The sequence below is a fragment of the Bos mutus genome, chromosome 14 (assembly GCF_027580195.1).
Source record: "Bos mutus isolate GX-2022 chromosome 14, NWIPB_WYAK_1.1, whole genome shotgun sequence".
NCBI classification, from domain to species: domain Eukaryota; kingdom Metazoa; phylum Chordata; class Mammalia; order Artiodactyla; family Bovidae; genus Bos; species Bos mutus.
This window is the reverse complement of record NC_091630.1, coordinates 17,019,691-17,040,769: the sequence shown is the minus strand read 5'-3', so window position 1 is coordinate 17,040,769 and position 21,079 is coordinate 17,019,691. Positions and strand designations below refer to the sequence as shown.

The following is a 21,079-nucleotide window of genomic DNA, read 5'->3' as shown; positions in this document are numbered from 1 at the left end:
AAACAAATCCTCCAATATCTCTTACCTCAAAAATAAGAATGGGATGCCACTGGTTAAATAATAATTGAATGGCCCAGCTTCTCTAGACCTTTTACTAAATTTCACATCAAGGGTGCTCACTAAATAATCTTGCGAGGTACAGCACTGGTAAACTGCCAGATCTGGGACAATATTCAAAGAGATCTCAGACAAATACAAACCTTAGGGAATTTGAATCATGAACTGATATTCACACAGATTTGCAGTATGGACTCACATTATCAAGAAAGTCCAGAAATTTCACAAGCAGATATTTAACTTGTAGTTCAAGTTGCAGTGCCCCTATATGGGCAGCAGAAGCAAGCAGATAATTTCTCTGACAGCCTTTGACCTCAACTCAGGCTATGAGCAACTGTAAGATATCATTAACTATACAAGGACTCCTAATTTCATAGATATTAAAATATGAAAAATCACAAAACCAATAATAATTGAGATAGCACACAGATTTTTCAGAATTAAAAAAAAACTAAATTATACTTAGGGAACAGAACAAAAGGAACTACCTATCTCAAAATTCAGAGATTTTTTTCAAAGAAGAAAAAGACAAAGTTCTAGTTAGGGAATTACAGTTTCCTGTTCACAAACTGAAAGCAGCTTTTTTTTTAATGATAAGGAAAACATTTATATTTTAAAAGAATGATACTGAAAGCACCTCTTTCTTAAGGAGTATTTACAATAAGAAGGGAGGTCTCAAACCTCTTTGCTTTTACACCTGTCAGTGAAATTATATTAACTACATAAGCTACAAAGCCCAAGGACAGTAATCTGTAACAGTTTTTAAAAGAACACAACTAACTGAAAGTTAATATTTTAAAACACAATTTAAAAGGAAGTTTAGAGCTTAATCTCATTATCTCTGAAGTTAAATAAGCATATGTGAAAGTCATTCAGTCATGTCCAACTCTTCGCAACCCCATAGACTGCAGCCAGCCAGGTTCCTCTTTCCATGGGATTCTCCAGGCAAGATACTGGAATGGGTAGCCACTCCCTTCTCCAGGGGATCTTCCCGACCCAGGGATCAAAACTGGGTCTCCTGTATTACAGTCAGATTCTTTACTGTCTATAAACATCTATACACACACACACACATAAGGATACATATATGTGTATGTGTATACCTATATAAAGATACTGAAAACATACATGAAACCCTAAATTATTGCCATTTTTTATCACAGAAGATTAGTGACAGGTGAATTTTTGTGTGCCTTTCAGTGCTAATCAGATTTAGATTCACAATTTTATCAGTACTGAACCCATTATTACCAACTTGACAGATGCATGAGAGAGTGTACTTTGACTCATGTACTTGTTTAATTGAGTTAATTAATCACAGCCTAACCAAAATATCTCAGACAGACCTCACACAGCATTCAAAGTGTAGCTTGAAATCTAACCCACCCTCCCTTTTCTTTAAACTGGCTCAGGGGATGAAGTCAATAAATTGTCAATTAATAACATACTTGCTTTGATGATTCTTCAGTAATTTACTGTCATCCCACTTCATAAATTTTTTTAGTAAAAGTTGTGGGATTTCAAGAAAGATAACTCTTCCATGGGAAAACTCAGTTTAACAGTTTTCTGCTGCCAAAAAGCCAATAAGACAAACTAGCTGATAATCCTCCCACACTACACCGTGTGGGTATAACCACTCAACCAGTGAAAGTTTAATTTGTTCCACCAAGGGCACAGAAAACCACTCAGATTTGTTCACTAAACCGGTATCAACATTAGTCTCTAGCTTTTCGTTAAGGGCAGGTTGAACTAGGTTATTCATATTCATACTCAAAAATATATACTTTTGTACCTAGTAGTATCAGTACAATAAACATAAATGGTATCCCACTTTCAGAGTCCAGGTGTTCCACTGTTTATACGCTTTACAACTTCTAATGGGAATTCACTGCTACTCACAACCAGTCTCCTTCAAACAGCATTCTCCTTGCACTTAAAAGCCAGATACCCCTACATAATAATTAAAGACATATAAACCCCTAACATGTTGGCCTTTCTGGCACTCGAGATATCACTTTTACCTCCTATCCCCATAGTACTGACCTCCGTGTGTGCAGATTCTAAGCCTCTTATCCACTCTCAGGAAAAACTCCCTAACTGACATAAATTTACCCTGGCCACACATTTCTCTCACTTCTTGTCCTGTGAATAACAGATCCATGTTTCATGCCCTCCAAGGGCGAGTCCTCCTAATCAATTTGTCAGACTCCCTTAAATAGCTCAATGAATCCACTTCACATTTATGATAATAAATATGTAAACTATGGGGGAAATGTGTACTTCTGGTCATCTAATAAAACAAAAATAAACAACATTAATTAAAAGTTATGAATTATAAGTAAATGAAAGGTACTTTTTGACAGAGTGACTAGTATTAACAAGAAAAATGGTAACACCAAATAGTTATAGCCAAAGTGGTAAATAAATAAGACAAACTAACAGAATGACTGATTTCAAAGGGGCAGAAGCGTTGGGTTCAGTCCATTTTTGCCTCCTGAGAATAATTACTAGGAATTAATCTCATTATCTTCCATTAAAGACGAGTTTACCATGCAAATGTTACCAAGGACTTGGTTCTCATTCAAATTCATTTATTAATTCAACAAACTTTTATTAACCACTGACCATTTGCCTAAAACCAAACATTAAGCATTCACAGATATAAAGAAACAGTCCTTGTATTTGAGCTATTATAATTCAATGGAAAATGCCGACAAAAATTAATCATCATAATTTTTGATAAATGGTTTAACAAAATTTCCTAAGGGGTTACAGAATGTGGGGGTGGGGGAAAGCAAACATGAAAGGGCACCTAACTTGTCTTGGAAGGTAAACCTGGGAATGAATTTTTAATTGTAGTAATGCTTTAACTGGAGAGTGGACAGCAGCAAACCAGGGTGTTTCCTATGCCCTGAAAACTACGCACAAATGAAGATGGTAAGGGAGAACCGCATGTTCATGGAATTCAAAATAGTTCCACACAGTGTAGTGAAAACATTACCTAAGAACAAATCTGTATATTTGGCTAAGAAGTCTGTCCTTTACCAGAAAGATATGAGAAAGTCACTGAAGGGGTATTTTAAAAAGAAGGGAAAGGATCAGATCTGTCTTACAGAAAAGTTTTATAGAAAAGTCTTGAAAAACTGATTATTGCCCAAACAGGAAACATCGGAAATGAAGGAAGGGAAAAGTTTAGGGCAATTACTAGGTTTCTGACTGGACTGGTAATACTACCATTCACTGGTTACGGTGCAGGGTTGGAGTAAAACAGTGAATTTAAAGTGAATTGGAAGGGCTGAGTATAATATGCTTGTAAATTATTCAAGAGAAAATGTTTCACAGATAACCAAAAATTCATCTGCTGATCAGGGAAAATGTTGGTACTCCAAACAGTAAGGAGCAGCATAAATTTAAGAGTTTCCTTTACAGAAATGATTACAATTATCTAATGCTAGACACATAATATTAATTCATTTTACACACGGGATACAAAGTTTTATTTTACGAAAAAAAAAAATTGAACTTAATTAAAATTTTCCTTCTTATACCTAAATATCTTTTCACAGGCAAGTAATTTCTGATTAACTAGAAAATAAATACTAGTTTATTTCTGTTTGGGGAATTCTAGTCACAAACTTTTACCATGACAATGATAACCACTGAAGTTTGTATGTGACAAATCTTACTCTAAAATAGTTTCCCCACCTGAAATCACTTAATCTTGTGACAACCCTGCAACACCAACACTGTTATTATCTCCGTATTACCAATGAGGAAACAAAGTTACTGAAGAATTCAAAAACTTGCTCACGATCACAGAGATGGTATGCAACAGGATCAGGAATCAGTCTGATTTCAAAGCCCATGCTTTTAACTACTATACAATCTATCATTATGCTGTCATAAATTACTCTAATAAATTAGGATCATGGAAACATTAAAATTTATTCAGAAGTTGTAGAAAATTACAGATAGACCACAAATAAGTAGATTTGAGTGTAAATGGAAAAGCAGCTCTCCTTAGTGAGACATCTGTTGTATAAATTTCTTTTCAGGCACTGAGGCACACTCAGCACTAAAGTGGTCGCAAACAAGAAACAAGCACTCTAAAGCTCCATGGAATGTGGAGCTATGCGCAGAATTCTGCAGCTGCTTCGAAATCCTTCTACTACTGGAATTTCGCTTTTGGATTCCTGATCCTGGAATGCACTGGCCTTTAAAATACTTGAAACAGATTTTTCTTAATGCCACCTCAATTCCTTCAATGGTGGCATCACTATAGAAAAAAACATGTAGTTATAAAGTTAAAACACAGTATGAGTTATGGGGTAGTCTGCACCTTGTCAGAAATATGGGCCCACTGTCTCTAGCATCGATTTTGCAAAATAATGATGCTTTAGGTCTTCTCTTTCTCAACTGGTTTCAAACAACAAAGTAAGACCTTTTCATAATGTTAATTACCATATTTTACTGGTATTCAGCATTAAAATATCAATCAGTTCAGTTCAGTCGCTCAGTCATGTCCGACTCCTTGCGACCCCATGAATCCCAGCACGCCAGGCCTCCCTGTCCATAACAACACCTGGAGTTCACTCAGACTCACGTCCATCGAGTCAGTGATGCCATCCAGCCATCTCATCCTCTGTCGTCCCCTTCTCCTCTTGCCCCCAATCCCTCCCAGCATCAGAGTCTTTTCCAATGAGTCAACTCTTCACATGAGTTTCAGCTTTAGCATCATTCCCTCCAAAGAAATCCCAGGATTGATCTCCTTTAGGATGGACTGGTCAGATCTCCTTGCAGTCTAAGGGACTCTCAAGAGTCTTCTCCAACACCACAGTTCAAAAGCATCAATTCTTCAGCGCTCAGCTTTCTTCATAGTCCATACATGATGAAAGGAAAAACCACAGCCTTGACTAGATGAACCTTTGTTGGCAAAGTAATGTCTCTGCTTTTGAATAGGCTATCTAGGTTGGTCATAACTTTCCTTCCAAGATAAGCGTCTTTTAATTTCATGGCTGCAGTCACCATCTGCAGTGATTTTGGAGCCCAGAAAAATAAAGTCTGACACTGTTTCCACTGTTTCCCCATCTATTTCCCATGAAGTGATGGGACCGGATGCCATGATCTTCATTTTCTGAATGCTGAGCTTTAAGCCAACTTTTTCACTCTCCACTTTCACCTTCATCAAGAGGCTTTTTAGTTCCTCTTCACTTTCTGCCATAAGGGTGGTGTCATCTGCATATCTGAGGTTATTGATATTTCTCCCGGCAATCTTGATTCCAGCTGGTGTTTCTTCCAGTCCAGCGTTTCTCATGATGTACTCTGCATAGAAGTTAAATAAGCAGGGTGACAATATACAGCCTTGACGAACTCCTTTTCCTATTTGGAACCAGTCTGTTGTTCCACGTCCAGTTCTAACTGTTGCTTCCTGACCTGAATATAAATTTCTCAAGAGGCAGATCAGGTGGTCTGGTATTCCCATCTCTTGAAGAATTTTCCACAGTTGATTGTGATCCACACAGTCAAAGGCTTTGGCATAGTCAATAAAGCAGAAATAGATGTTTTCTGGAACTCTCTTGCTTTTTTCATGATCCAGCGGATGTTGGCAATTTGATCTCTGGTTCCTCTGCCGTTTCTAAAACCAGCTTGAACATCAGGAAGTTCACAGTTCACACATTGCTGAAGCCTGGCTTGGAGAATTTTAAGCATTACTTTACTAGCGTGTGAGATGAGTCCAATTGTGCAATAGTTCGAGCATTCTTAGGCATTGCCTTTCTTTGGGATTGGAATGAAAACGGACCTTTTCCAGTCCTGTGGCCACTGCTGAGTTTTCCAAATTTGCTGGCATATTGAGGGCAGCACTTTCACAGCATCATCTTTCAGGATTTGGAATAGCTCAACTGGAATTCCATCACCTCCACTAGCTTTGTTCATAGTGATGCTTTCTAAGGCCCACTTGACTTCACATTCCAGGATGTCTGGCTCTAGGTCAGTGATCACACCATCATGATTCTCTGGGTTGTGAAGATCTTTTTTGTACAGTTCGTCTGTGTATTCTTGCCATCTCTTCTTAATATCTTCTGCTTCTGTTAGGTCCATACCATTTCTGTCCTTTATCGAGCCCATTTGGTATCTCTGATTGTCTTGAAGAGATCTCTAGTCTTTCCCATTCTGTTGTTTTCCTCTATTTCTTTCTGCATATCAATATTGATATGCTAATCTGAAGTCCTACAGATTACTACAGATTACTAGAGATTGCCCTAGTAACCTAGCTGTAGAGAATAAAGCAATGGCCAAATGAGTCTAGTAATAGACAGAAAATTCATTATCTTGAAACTTCCTGATGATGACTGGATAGCAGTCTTAGTGTAGCAAAAAATCTAGAAGGCCCTGTATAAGCGATAAACACCCAATAAAGACACAGCTGAGACTGGAACCCAGCTCTAGAATAACACAGGCAAGCTCTCTTGAATAGGTTAAGTAAAGTAAAAGAAATATAAGTAAGCGAACACAGAAAAAAAAGACCCCATCGTATTTCCCAATAAAAGCCCTTTCATCATTAACACCAAGAATGGTAGAAACAAACCAATAATGATCTGGAAACCTATACTGTACTCTTAACCAAACAAATATTACAGTTGGTCACAGACCGATCAGGGGGTACAACAACAAATTTAAGCTACAATTCATTGGGTTAAGAAAGATCCAAACAGATTTCAAGGAGTGTTTTTGTTTTGTTTTTTAGAATACAGAAGACAACCCACACAGCAACCTTACCATGCTCCAGTTGCATACTATTTCAGTATTTACCTACAACCAACACTTTGCTTAGAAGTTTTTTTTTTTCTAAATTGACAAGTTATTTTTCAAATGTTGACATAAAATTATTTAGAATAAGCAAGCTACTATTTATCAAAGAACAAATTAATGCTGCATGTGTTATTCACGTAGGTATAACCAAAGATAAAGCCCAGGAACTACTTCAGAACTGGAAATAAGAGAAGGGCATAGGAAACAAACAACAGTATATGAACTGATACCATGCTGGGGGCAGTGCTGCAAAACTGCTCCCTCTTGGGACTTTCCTGGTGGTCCAATGATTAAGACTCTGCACTTCCAATGCAGGGAGTGCAGGTTTGATCTCTAGTCAGGGAACTAAGATCCCACATGCTGTGTGTTGTGGCCAAAAGCAAACAACATACACACACACACAAAAAACAAGTAACTGCTCACCTTTGGCTAAACACACATATGCACACAAATACAGGTTTGTTAAAAGGGGTTTAAATAAAAAACAGCCATAGAGAAAGATATCAAGATATGTTTAAAAAGAAGATTCAAAGATTCAGAAAAACAAACAACTCAAATTTTGTAGATAAAACTTTTCTTTGAAGCATGTGCTACTTCCAGACAAGTAGGATACAGTTACAGAAGCATGTCTTGAAACAGAGCAAAGCAGGATCTCCCTGGTGGTCCAGTGGTTAAGAATCCGCCTGCCAAGGCAGGAGACATGGTTTCAGATCCCTGGCCTGGGAAGATCCCACATGCTATGGAGCAGCTAAGTCTGTGGGCTGCAGCTACTAAAGCCCAAGCAGCTCTAGAGCCTGTGCTCCGCAACAAGAGAAGACACCGCAACGAGAAGCCTGCTAACCACAACGGAGAGGAGGCCCTCCTCCCCACAACTAGAGAAAGCCACCTTGCAGCAGCGATAACCACAGCCAAAAATTAAAGAATTAAAAAAAAAAAAAAAAAAAAAAAAGCAAACTACTTAGCTCATGTTAACTACAGATTGATTTTTTTTTTAATATCTATATAATGATAGTTACTATGAGTATGTGTAAAATGTTCTCATTATTTCACTGGCATAATACCTGTAAATATAGGATCATCAATTGTTAGTCAATGGAGATGATATCTTATATAAACACTTTTTAAGGGTGAGAAATACTTTTAACAGACCAACTTAAAAAAAGAAACTGGTTAAACATGGCAACATTAATATTATCTATAGTTTATTAACTAGTCACATGCTACCTTCCTTAATTTTACTTCCATCTGTTCAATAGTGTCATAACATGCTAAGTTTGTAAGAATATAATTTTACTATCCTCTGTCTGAAAATCCTGAAATAAATAATAAAAATAATATTAATTAGCAAATACACTTGGTTTATGACGTGAACGATGACCTCTTTAAAGGGATGTCTCTGTACAGTGGACAATCCACAGAAAACTATTCAGTGCCTGGTGTTGCAATCACGTAATGGATTAAGACACATTCAAAGTGATATCACATGATTTATACAAAGATAAGGTTCCACAGTTAAAATGCAAGTAACAGCTTCAAAGTTATAGATCCATTTCTTCCTTCATATAACAATCTTGTCTTGGCCTATCCTTTATCATTCCATGTTTTCTAAAATTGTTCTCCTAACTAGACACCAGATGGTAGTAAAACGATGACAAATAAGAAGTTCTAATAATTAGTTGTTTTGTTTATAAGTAATTCTGATTTAAAATAGAACGATATCCTGCATTTTAGGAAATATATATAAAAATTCTGCACATGAATGGATCGAATATATAAAACTTACCCAGAATAGCAATATGTTGAGCATATTTTGTGAATCATGGAGACAAAAACATTGCAGGATTCATTTAAAATAAACAAGTAATATCTATCATGTCATCTAAAATATTTCAGATATTTAGTAATTGCAGTATATGTGATAAGCTTGAGCAAAATAAAATCATCTATGTGTTAGATTTCTGTAAATTTTAAATACACTGTACTTAAACACGATCTTTTAAGTTACAAACTTCGGAGGTTGACATCAGAGGCTATCATCATTAAAAGTAATGAATAAAGCTGGTCAGTAATTACACTGATCACATCTCCATGAAAACCAAAAACCTAGTAGATGACAATGGAGCTCAACATTTTCCAGCTGCTGAGAGTAAAGGCTTTCAACATTTGGATATATGCAGGCATCTTATTTTCCCAGGATTTCAAAGTCCACATGCAGGCTGCTGTTCAGCTATTATAAATGAGTAATTCAAGTAGGGCATGACTGCTTCTTGTATTAACTTGATAGAGATGTTTCACTCCAAATGCATCAACAGTTGTGTTAAGTCATCCCTTTCACAGGCTGACTAAGGCTTACTTATGCTATGGCTTGTTAACAATGCACAGAATTAAAAATTTTATTAACTTCTGCTATTTCTTTTTCTAAAGTTAAAAATCAAGTTCTTCTTAATATTAATAATTAACTTCAAGCAAGGCCACATAAACTAAATACAATCTAATGATCCAAATATTTAATTTTTAAAAAGTGTCTTAGGAAACAAAAGCAGTAATAGCAAGTATTACAAATATTTCATATTGTATAATCACACTGTAAAATTTGAAAATTTTAAATACAATTTTGATTATAGTTATCTGAATATACTGAAACACTTTAGAAGAAAAACTCCATTACCATAAATATATAACGTACACTTTTAAATAAACTTTAACAAAAATATACTTTTAAACTTTATAAAAATATGGATTTATACTCATAAAAATTGTCATTCCATCACTAAGTCGTGCCCATCTCTTTTTGTGACCCCAATGGACTGTAGCCTGCCAGGCTCCTCTGTCCACGATTTTTCCAGGCAAGAATACTAGAGTGGGTTGCCATTTCCTTTTCCAGGGAATCTTCCCGACCCAAGGATCAAACCCACGTCTCCTGCATTGGCAGGCAGATTCCTTATCCATGAGCCACTGGGGAAGCCGACTTATAATAATTACCAAACATTTAAAGTAAAACAATGTAGGAACTGAAAGTATTTGCAATGTTTAAACAGTAACAATTTTCAACTCATATGTAATCTTCTATCATTCCAGGTTTCAATATCTGTCCTTATTTGAGAAAACTTTCCTAGTATCATCCAATCCTCCTTCCCATTCAAATTAATCTCTGCCATCTATTTTCAGATAGATGTAGTTTTCTCCCAATCAATTATAGTATCTGTTAAGCTTGTTTTCTAGAATTAGTTATAGGTGTATATTATTCAATGGGGACTGGTAAATGAAATTAAGCAGAATGAAATGAGCTGACTAATCAATTTTGAGGGATCTGCATTCTTCCCTACTCTTTGCTCTTGGTGTAATGGGTAAGTGTATGAGTTCTAGAGATGGACTGCTTCGGTTCTACTTAAAATGCTTACCAAAATATCTGGTGCATGAGAAGAACCAGAAAAATATTACTATAATACCAAATGGCTGTGTGTATGTGTGTGTTATTCGCTCAGTAGTGTCAGACTCTTTGCGACTCCAAGGACTGTAGTCTGCCAGGTTCCTCTGTCCATGGAATTCTCCAGACAAGAATACTGGAATAGGCTGCCATTTCCTACCCCAGGGATCAATGTTCCCGACCCAAGGATTGAACCCGGGTCTCTTACATCTCCCGCCCTGCAGACCAAATGTCTCTATCACCCAAAAACAAACCTGATTCTCATTTCTTTGGACCTCATTGTAGGGACAGGCATTGTACCTAGCACCCAGCTCTCCAGCTTTTTAAACCAGACACGGGAAACTGGCCTACTACACCCTTTCCCTTGGCCATCATATTCAATGATCCATCAACTCCTGCTGATTCCAACACATTACAATCCCATCAATTTGTGAGATTCTATTGACAGTATCAGTTTTTTCACTGCAACATTCTCTTACTGTCCCTGCTTCCTGTCTTTTACCATCATCCATACTACTATGTGGATTTCTAAAGCATAAAGATGACGATAAAAATTTTCGAATGCTCCGTATGGCCTTCAATCCAAAATCTTTACAATGAATTCCAAGGTTTTTCATAACCCGAGGGAGCTTGCTGATCTCAAAAGACATTAATTCTTATCATGCTCCCCCTTCCATTCCAAGCTGATACAGAACTTAACTGCAGTTTCCCCAAACCTGACCCATTTTCTTTCTCCTCCAGCTCATAATTAATGTCTCATCTTGCACTTGACTGATTCCATGAAAGCTTTCCTAACCTCCAGGCATGGGTAAACGGTTTCCCTTTCTACGCCTTCTTTTATGGCAATGTTTAAACCACCTTTTAATTAACTGCTTACCTGTAAGTGTCGCTCATGAACTATAACCTCAAAAGAAATAAAAGGGTTTTTTCAACTTTAGATCCCAAGTTTTGTGCACCAAGTAAATACGTACCTGATTACTTAAATTATATAATAAAAACACCAGACAAGAAGAGTCACCTTTACCTCTTCTACTCTCCAGCTGCTTGACTCTGATGACATCTGACCATCTATATAACAGGCTTGCTTTAATCTTTTCTTCTGGACTAGAAATTACCCGAAAAATCTCTCCTCCTTAAAACATATGTATTCTTCTACAAATACTCAGGTATTGCTTTTCTTTCTCCAGAGCTCCAGATATGTTTCTGATGAGCAGTCATGTTTATTTTTTTAATACAAATTTATTTATTTTAATTGGAGGCTGATTACTTTACAATATTGTATTTGGTTTTGCCATATATTGACATGAATCCGCCACAGGTGTACACGTGTTCCCCATCCTGAACCCCTCTCCCTCGTCCCTCCCCATACCATCCCTCTGGGTCATCCCAGTGCACCAGCTCCAAGCATCCTGCATCATGCATCGAACCTGGACTGGCGATTCGTTTCACATATGATAATATACATGTTTCAATGCCATTCTCCCAAATAATCCCAACCTCGCCCTCTCCCACAGAGTCCAAAAGACTGTTCTATACATCTGTGCCTCATTTGCTGTCTCGCATACAAGGTTATCATTACCATCTTTCTAAATTCCATATATATGCGTTATTATACTGTATTGGTGTTTTTCTTTCTGGCTTACTTCACTCTGTATAACAGGCTCCAGTTTCATGCACTTCATTAGAACTGATTCAAATGTATTCTTTTTAATGGCTGGGTAATACTCCATTGTGTATATGTACCACTGCTTTCTTATCCATTCATCTGCTGATGGATATCTAGGTGGCTTCCATATCCTGGCTATTACAAATAGTGCTGCGATGAACACTGGGGTACACGTGTCTCTTTCAATTCCGGTTTCCTCAGTGTGTATGCCCAGCAGTGGGATTGCTAGATCATATGGCGGTTCTATTTTCAGTTTTTTAAGGAATCTCCACGCTGTTCTCCACAGTGGCTGTACTAGTTTCATTCCCACCAACAGTGTAAGAGGGTTCCCTTTTCCTCTCCAGCATTTATTGCTTGTAGACTTTTGGATAGCAGCCATTCTGACTGGCGTGAAATGATACCTCATTGTGGTTTTGATTTGCATTTCTCTGATAATGACTAGCAAACAGAATCCAACAACACATTAAAAAGATCATACATCATGACCAAGTGGGCTTTATTCCAGGGATACAAGGATTCTTCAATATCCGCAAATCAATCAATGCAATACACATTAACAAACTGAAAAATAAAAACCATATGATTATCTCAATAGATGCAGAGAAAGCCTTGACAAAATTCAACATCCATTTATGATAAAAATCCTCCAGAAAGCAGGAATAGAAGGAACATACCTCAATATAATAAAAGCTATATATGACAAACCCACAGTAAACATTATCCTCAATGGTAAAAAATTGAAAGCATTTCCCCTAAAGGGTGCCCACTCTCACCACTACTATTCAACATAGTTTTAGAAGTTTTGGCCACAGCAATCAGAGAAGAAAAAGAAATAAAAGCAATCCAAATTGGAAAAGAAGAAGTAAAACTCTCACTGTTTGCAGGTGACATGATCCTCTACACAGAAAACCCTAAAGACTCCACCAGAAAATTACTAGAGCTAATCAATGAATATAGTAAAGTTGCAGGATATAAAATCAACACACAGAAATCCCTTGCATTCCTATACACCAATAATGAGAAAACAGAAAGAGAAATTAAGGAAACAATTCCATTCACCATTGCAACGAAAATAATAAAATACTTAGGAATATATCTACCTAAAGAAACAAAAGACCTATATATAGAAAACTATAAAACACTGGTGAAAGAAATAAAAGAGGACACTAATAGATGGAGAAATAAACTGTGTTCATGGATTGGAAGAAACAATATAGTGAAAATGAGTATACTACCCAAAGCAGTCTATAGATTCAATGCAATCCCTATAAAGCTGCTGCTGCTGCTAAGTCACTTCAGTCGTGTCTGACTCTGTGCAACCCCATAGACGGCAGCCCACCAGGCTCCCCGGTCCCTGGGATTCTCCAGGCAAGAACTCTGGAGTGGGTTGCCATTTCCTTCTCCAATGCATGAAAGTGAAAAGTGAAAGTGAAGTCACTCAGTCATGTCCAACCCTCAGCAACCCCATGGACTGCAGCCCACCAGGCTCCTCCATCCATGGTATTTTCCAGGCAAGAGTACTGGAGTAGGGTGCCATTGCCTGCAATCCCTATAAAGCTACCAACAGTATTTTTCACAGAGCTAGAACAAATAAGTTCACAATTTGTATGGAATTACAAAAAACCTCAAATAGCCAAAGCAATCTTGAGAAAGAAGAATGAACTGGAGCAATCAACCTGCCTGACTTCAGGCTCTACTACAAAGCCACAGTCATCAAGACAGTATGGTACTGGCACAAAGACAGAAATATAGATCAATGGAACAAAGTAGAAAGCCCAGAGATAAATCCACACACCTGTGGCCACCTTATCTTTGACAAAGGAGGCAAGAATATACAATGGAGAAAAGACAATCTCTTTAACAAGTGGTGCTGGGAAAACTGGTCAACCACTTGTAAAAGAATGAAACTAGAACACTTTCTAACACCATACACAAAAATAAACTCAAAATGGATTAAAGATCTAAATGTAAGGCCAGAAACTATAAAACTCCTAGAGGAGAACATAGGCAAAACACTCTCCAACATAAATCACAGCAGGATCCTCTATGATCCATCTCCCAGAATACTGGAAATAAAGCAAAAATAAACAAATGGGCCCTAATTAAAATTAAAAGCTTCTGCACAACAAAGGAAACTATAAGCAAGGTGAAAAGACAGCCTTCAGAATGGAAGAAAATAATAGCAAATGAAGCAACTGACAAAGAATTCATCTCAAAAATATACAAGCAACTCCTGCAGCTCAATTCCAAAAAATAAACAACCCAATCAAAAAATGGGCAGAACTAAACAGACATTTCTCCAAAGAAGACATACAGATGGATAACAAACACATGAAAAGATGCTCAACATCACTATCAGAGAAAGCAGTCATGTTCAAAAAAAAAAAAAAAAACCAAAAACGGCTATATGATGATCTTTTATCTATTTTGTTTCACTTTTTCTATTTCATATTCAGTGCTCCCATTTCATTAAGTTTATGTTCTCCATCTATTTTTGTTGTTGTTCTTTCTCAAGCTTTTATCAAGTGTAGTACAAAAACTTAAATATGTATAATATATATATTTCAGAAAACTTAAAAAAATATTTGCCTAACTAAAAAAGTTAGTTTGATTCCACTTGTTTGATTTAGTATAATCAGAATGCTAGATTTCAAATTAAAAAACAGATATGCAACAAGCAACAAAGGTTTACGCTATAGCATAGGCAACTACAGGCAGTATCTTGTAATAAACTATGATGGAAAGTCATTTCAAAAATAATATATGTGTATTTGTATAACCAAATCACCTTGCTGTGCACCTGAAACATTGTAAGTCAACTATACTTCAATAATACAAAAAATAAATAAAATACATTAAAAAACATGTATTCTTCTACCCTGCATTACTGATTATAACAAAATATTATTTTAAGGATACTTGACAATTAATAATTTAAGAATATAAAATCAATCTTTTAAAACTCTTACCTAATAACTGCTTGTTGTCTACTCTTCCTTCCCTCCTCCTCTCCATTCAGTGACTGCTCATTACCATATTAGAAAGTTTCAGGCCCATCAATTTCCCTTTTTCCCAAAGACAGTTCACCAAGCTCTGTCTGCCTTTCATCAATTAGAACTCATAACTTCAGAAAATTACCAGTCGTGTCTGACTCTTTGAGACCCCATGGACTCTAGCTCACCAGGCTCCTCTGTCTATGGGATTTCCCAGGCAAGAATAGTGGAATGGTTTGCCATTTCCTATTCCAGAGAATCTTCTCAACCCAGGGATTAAACCCACCTCTTCTGCATTCTTTCCAGTGGCAGGTGAATTCTTTCACCACTGAGCCACCTAGGAATCCCTAGAAGTAAACTTAATCATGTCTAATAATCATAAATTATGCTTGAATGAAGAATAAAATTAACTATTTGGAAATGACAGTAAAACAACAAAAAGCAACATTGTTATCAACCTCTAATGTCTGTGAAATGCCAGTGAATATCTTTAACTGTCTCTCTAAAAGTATCTTTTTAGTATTCTATTTGCATAAGTCTACTTTTACCTGAAACAGAACAATTATAGATACGAAGATTTTTTTTATTTATTCTTCCATTAAAGTACTATTTTTAGAGTACTCATTTATACTAGTTTTCACTAAAAAAGAGTATTTCAACTTCACTGTGAGTTTAAGAAGAAATTTATTGAGTTGGCCTTGAATTTTAACTATGACAATTCTTTGATCTTATGTGTTCAAATATTCACATCTGTATTCAAATATCCTAACCATTCAAATATTCAAAGAGCTAATTCAGAAGTGCAAGCTTAAATCAAATTTCACTGCAGCATTTTTGTGTAGAATGATCCCACAGGGCTGAATAGGAAGACACTTAATAAATACAAAACAAGTTAAAGGAAAAATAAAATCATTTCAAACATTTTAATCACAAGACTGAAACTATTTGAGAAATGGAAATTATGCCCTCTTAAAATCTGTTATTTTATTCAGCAATACACTAACACCCCCCAAAGTATCTATAAAAACTAAGCTGTAAACTCTATATTTTAGGACACACATGTTGTTTTCAAAGTGAAATTCTATTTATATATCAAAGATTGTATATGATTTAATGTGTAAGAATGCTTAATTGTGAGCAAGATAATCATAATAATCCATAAAATAGTTGAAAATAAGCATTTTCAAAAAGAAATATTTAAGCATACGGTTGGCAGAAAATACCAAATACTCTTCCTATGACTATAAATATTAATGGGAAATGACTCACAATCCCATAAAACACTGATAATCATTATTAAAAATTAATTTTTGTAATATATGTAAATATATATGTATATACATATATTAAGAGAAAAATTTTTAAACCCCAATTTTATTATATATAGGTTTAACATTTTTTCACATAGCTTTTATTATAAACATTTTTCTATGATATATATTTTCTATTGCTTGATTTCAAAGATGCTCTTCTTTAAATTTATCTTTATAATTTCCCTACTATTGGACAACAAGGAAAATCTGTGATTATTATAAGTAAGCTGATATGATTACGCTTATGTTTTAAATACAAGTCTTTAAGTGCATCTGGGATTACTCCTTTAATGATATAGTCTTTAAAGTATAATTATGATTAATAATCATTTTTAAAGTCCTTAATAACTTTTGCTAAATTGATTTCTGGAGAGTTTGCACAAATTAATAGTCCCACCCCATTTTCATTTAAGTAAAAATGAAATGTAATCATTTAAATGTAAATGAAATGAAATGCCATCTTCCTGTGATGAATTTTTTATTTTCTTTATTGCTATTTATTTATAACTGAGTTCTGCACAACTCTGTCTACTATATTCTTACAAACACTTTCACAGTATTTCAGAATCCCATCTCTTCAGTGGAAAATATCAGATAAGATGTAATTTTCACATTTGAAGAAAGGCTTCTTATAATTTAGATAATACTGTATAAAACATTTAATTCTTAAAGAAAAAATACAATTGTCCAGTAAAATAAAAATGTCATAATCAAGCAAAGGTTACTTCTGTGAGGTTCAACAACTCCTCTTTCCTCCGTGTGTGTGTGTGTGTGTGAAATCATCTTTCTCAATACTTAAAGCAGTATGAGATAGAGAGAAGGTATTCAAATTTTTGTTGTATCAATACTTTGACCAGGAAAGCCTTTTAATAAGTTAGAACACGTTATTTACTTTAAAACCAGGTCAAAATATCTTATATATTAACAAAATAAACAAACATAAGGCCTTTTTTAGTTGCAGATACTAACAAAGCACCTGGTTGAAGGGAACTTAATATGACAAGATTTCAAAAGTTAAATTCAAATTAAGGTCTGCAGAATTAGCCCAGAATTCTTCAACAATCAATGTATCCTTTGATGAGAGGAAACTGTTAACTTCATCACTGCCCTCTGCCGGTGGTATTATTTTCCTTTACTTTTTCTTCCATGTACTGAATATTTGCTTCACAAAATTACTTCTGACCTGCCTCTATACTTAAACAGTCTCAGCTAAAAATAGCCTAGCCATCTGGAATTCCATAAGGCTTATAGGGAAAAAATTGTGTTTCAATGAAGAGCTCTGCATTGTTCGGAGTACACCTTCAGAGTTTATCTGAGTCTGATTTTAGAGGGACTCTGTACCTATCATTGCCTTTGAGTTCTCTTGCAAATCTCTAAATGATAGATTACCGATAGCAATGCAAAAGAATTATTCACTACAAATGCAAATAAATTCTGTCAGGTAGAAATACAAATGACCTCCCTCCCTCACTGCAGAAGGAGCCTGTTTTGTGTCCTTTCCAAATTTATTACAGTAGTACTGATCTAGAAATGTCTTTTTATAAACTCTTCTTTGATCTAGTTGTAACACCTGACTGGTTCTCTCATTGACATGATGTTAATAATCTTTAAAATTCATTCATTTTATACCTATATGAGATAATAATCTTTAACATTTGTCCATTTTATATCTATCTATCTATATATATATGAGAGACAAGATTTCACTTTTTAAAAACATTCTTTAACAGGGTGAAGCCAGACTAAATTTTCCCCCCACAGATCAATTTAGAAATAAAATGATGTGGGCCTGAAGACAAAAAGATTATATCAAAAGGCAAAAATCATTTCCTTAGGACAAGTCTGTATTTACCAAATACTTATATGTACTTGTTATGATCCTGACCAGTTTCATGCGGAAAGAATCCTATAAAGAATTATGCCTGTTTGCCCTGTGATATGGTGCTGCTTAGAAGGAGGTTATTAATTAGGAAGAGAGGAGACACAGAGAGAAGAAAGAAGAGGAGGAGTGAGGATAGAAGTTAGAAGAAGGTGAAATTAAAACAAAACAATCTTAGATAAGTGATTAAATTCTTAACACATTAATGGACAACTATCATCATTTATTTACAAAATGAATTAATTGCGTAAGGATGATTGCTGTGAATACTGTGCTGACAGAACAGATGCAAAAGCTATCTCTGGAATCAAGTTTCTTCTAGAAGGGATACAACAATTAGGGGAAGAAGCAAGTAGCAAAAAGTGATAGGTAATTTACTCCTGCTTTGTAAATCAACTCCTAGTGGTTCACTAAGGCTTCTACATCTCATTTGACCAATATGACAGCTACTATACAGCTAACTTCAAAATCTACACAGAACACATAAAAATAAAAACTCGTTTTGAAGACATCATTATCTAAAATATAAAAATAAACTGAAGTAATAATGTTAGCTTTTTGATCCACTGAAAATACACAAAACATTATGTATTTTACGTTGAAGTTCCTTAAAGCTCATTACAATGTAAAATACTTCTTATATAATAATTTACAAATGAAGCTATCACTTACTCAGAATACCAGTTTCTTTTTACTACACAAGCAGTAAAAAAAATACAAATTTTTGAATTTGTGCTATAAATAAGGAAAACAACTGGTCACCCACAAGGCTCAAGAGATTCCTTGCATTGCCTTTCTTCCAGAATATGGGACCTTTCAAAGAAGCAAGCAAAGTAATTTCCTGTTGCTATTGAACTGTTTCTGACTCCTACTATTATGCCATCCAGCAGACATTTCAATCTGGAAGAAGGTAGAATCCTGGGACTAGGTAAAGGATCTGCTTATAGCTTCAGAAACACAGGTTTACACAGTTAACTTGGAGGAAAATTTAAAGTGAACAGGGATCAGCTGACATACAGAGAACATGATAGGAAAGAAAAGGATTCAAGAGAAAAACCATGAGCCTTCAATAAAAATAATGATTAACAAAGATTACTACTTTGGACAGAATAAAGGTAATACTTAGAGTTTGCATTATGTTTTACAATTACAATGGACTTGAAGACAGAGTGTGTAATTTAATGTACATAACAATCCTAACAATCAGATAAAAATACACTCATCTTACAGATGAGAAAGCAATACTCAGGAGTTTAATTTGCTCAAAGTAATATAGCTTACAATGGGTAAAGCTGCACTCAAAATATAAGCTGTTTTAGTAAGTCATTCATTCATTTATTCATTGATTTACTCTTGGTGTTTATATGCCTATCTCCTCAACATATCATACATTTCTTTACCGTAGAGATTTTGATGCACTATTTTATTTCTATACGCAGAAAACTTGCAAAAAAATTTGTTGAATGAGTGAATAATTTTACTTAAAAAAATAAAACGTAAAATATGAGTAGCAAAGAAATATGGGAGTTTTCCTTAGCTAAAGATGAATCAACCATAAGACAAACTTCATGATTTGAAAAAGAAAACAAAGTTTTAAATGTATATCTGCTGTAATACAGATAAACATAAGATTTATATATGTGCAAAATTCCCTTAATTACTATGCTAGATAGAATTTTTTTTTCTTATACTTAAAAACCTTGGGCTATGTTAATATAAAATGTTTTTTTAAACTTCTGCCCCAAAAGTTATAATGAAAACGCATTTGGCAAAAATTTTATCAAACCTTTCATTGTATATGTATGTGTATCTGTGTATCTGTCTAAATGAAAAAAAAAATGCATAATCCTTAGTAGGATAAAAAATTCTCTGTGCTACAAATGCAACATTCTCAAAAGGCTATGTCCTGGTAACTATCATAATCCTTTAAAAATTGTTTATATTCTGATTAAAAATCACCATGCTCCTATATTCCCACAAATAGTTCATATGGTAAAGAAATCAGTAAACTTACTTTTATGCGTAACATCTTTAACATTTGCTCCCCTTTCTGTGCTTGTGATTAAATGTAACATTTTGAAATCCCAAAGTTCTGAGAAAAACATAAATCCTTGTCTCACAGCTGCTGTTTGACTCTGGAAACACATGCATTTTCTTTTCAAGCATCTACCATCAAAACTCCCAAAGGGCTTGGACTGGAGAACACCTGCATCTCTTCATTTAGTTCCAATAACAGAGCCTAAACTCCAAAATTACAAAAATAGACGCTCTGTTCAGCTGTAGTTACATTTTGCCCCTAATTCCCGTGAACAAAAATGCTAGGAGCATGAAATCATTCAGGCAAGCTCTGTCATCAAGAGGATAAGATTTTTTGCACCAGAAGCCCAGTGGGAACATGATAGAAAACTGGCAGCAATCACAGATAAAGTACATAGTAAAGTCCTCGGGGAGCAGAGAGGAAATGTAACAAGATAGATGGGTATAATTTTTACACGTTTATGCCCAAACCACAAATGTGAATTGTCTTTAATTGCTACAATATATAAGCATTCTGACTCATGTATCCTGTCAAAAATACTAAAAATATAACTTCAAGGCAATTTACTTAATTCTACATTATGAGAAGAATTTTTTTGAGCAACAACAAAAAACATTTCTCCCAAATTAAAATTTACAATCCAAAATATACTGTCTTCGTTTTAAAGATTACTTAACAATCCATATCCTAACCAACCAACTAAAAATGGTGAAAGAAGAGTGTGTGTGTTTGCTGGTATATTTTAATCAGGAAAGAAAACTATCTCCCCAATTTAAATATGAGTTTCCAGAGAACAGAATTGTGACTGTCCTTCCCAAAAACTACAATCAAAAGTACATATTTTATGGGTAGAATATAAAATAACTTTTAATACAGGCCAATCTAGTAAAGATAAA

The 21,079-nt window shown here is 35.1% G+C and overlaps 1 protein-coding gene across 12 annotated transcripts in view; it reads right to left on the bottom strand.

The window, feature by feature from the left end:
- Positions 1-21,079, bottom strand: part of VPS13B (vacuolar protein sorting 13 homolog B) — an 805,186-nt gene that overhangs the window by 546,582 nt on the left and 237,525 nt on the right. The window contains exon 20 of one of the 12 annotated variants that reach the window (XM_070383037.1): positions 12,301-12,521. The exons of the other annotated variants lie outside the window; for them this stretch is intronic. Coding sequence (XP_070239138.1) covers positions 12,514-12,521 — 8 coding nt within the window. The 3' untranslated portion in view covers positions 12,301-12,513. Of the gene's footprint in view, positions 1-12,300; positions 12,522-21,079 lie in introns of those variants that run through there. 12 annotated transcript variants of the gene reach the window in all.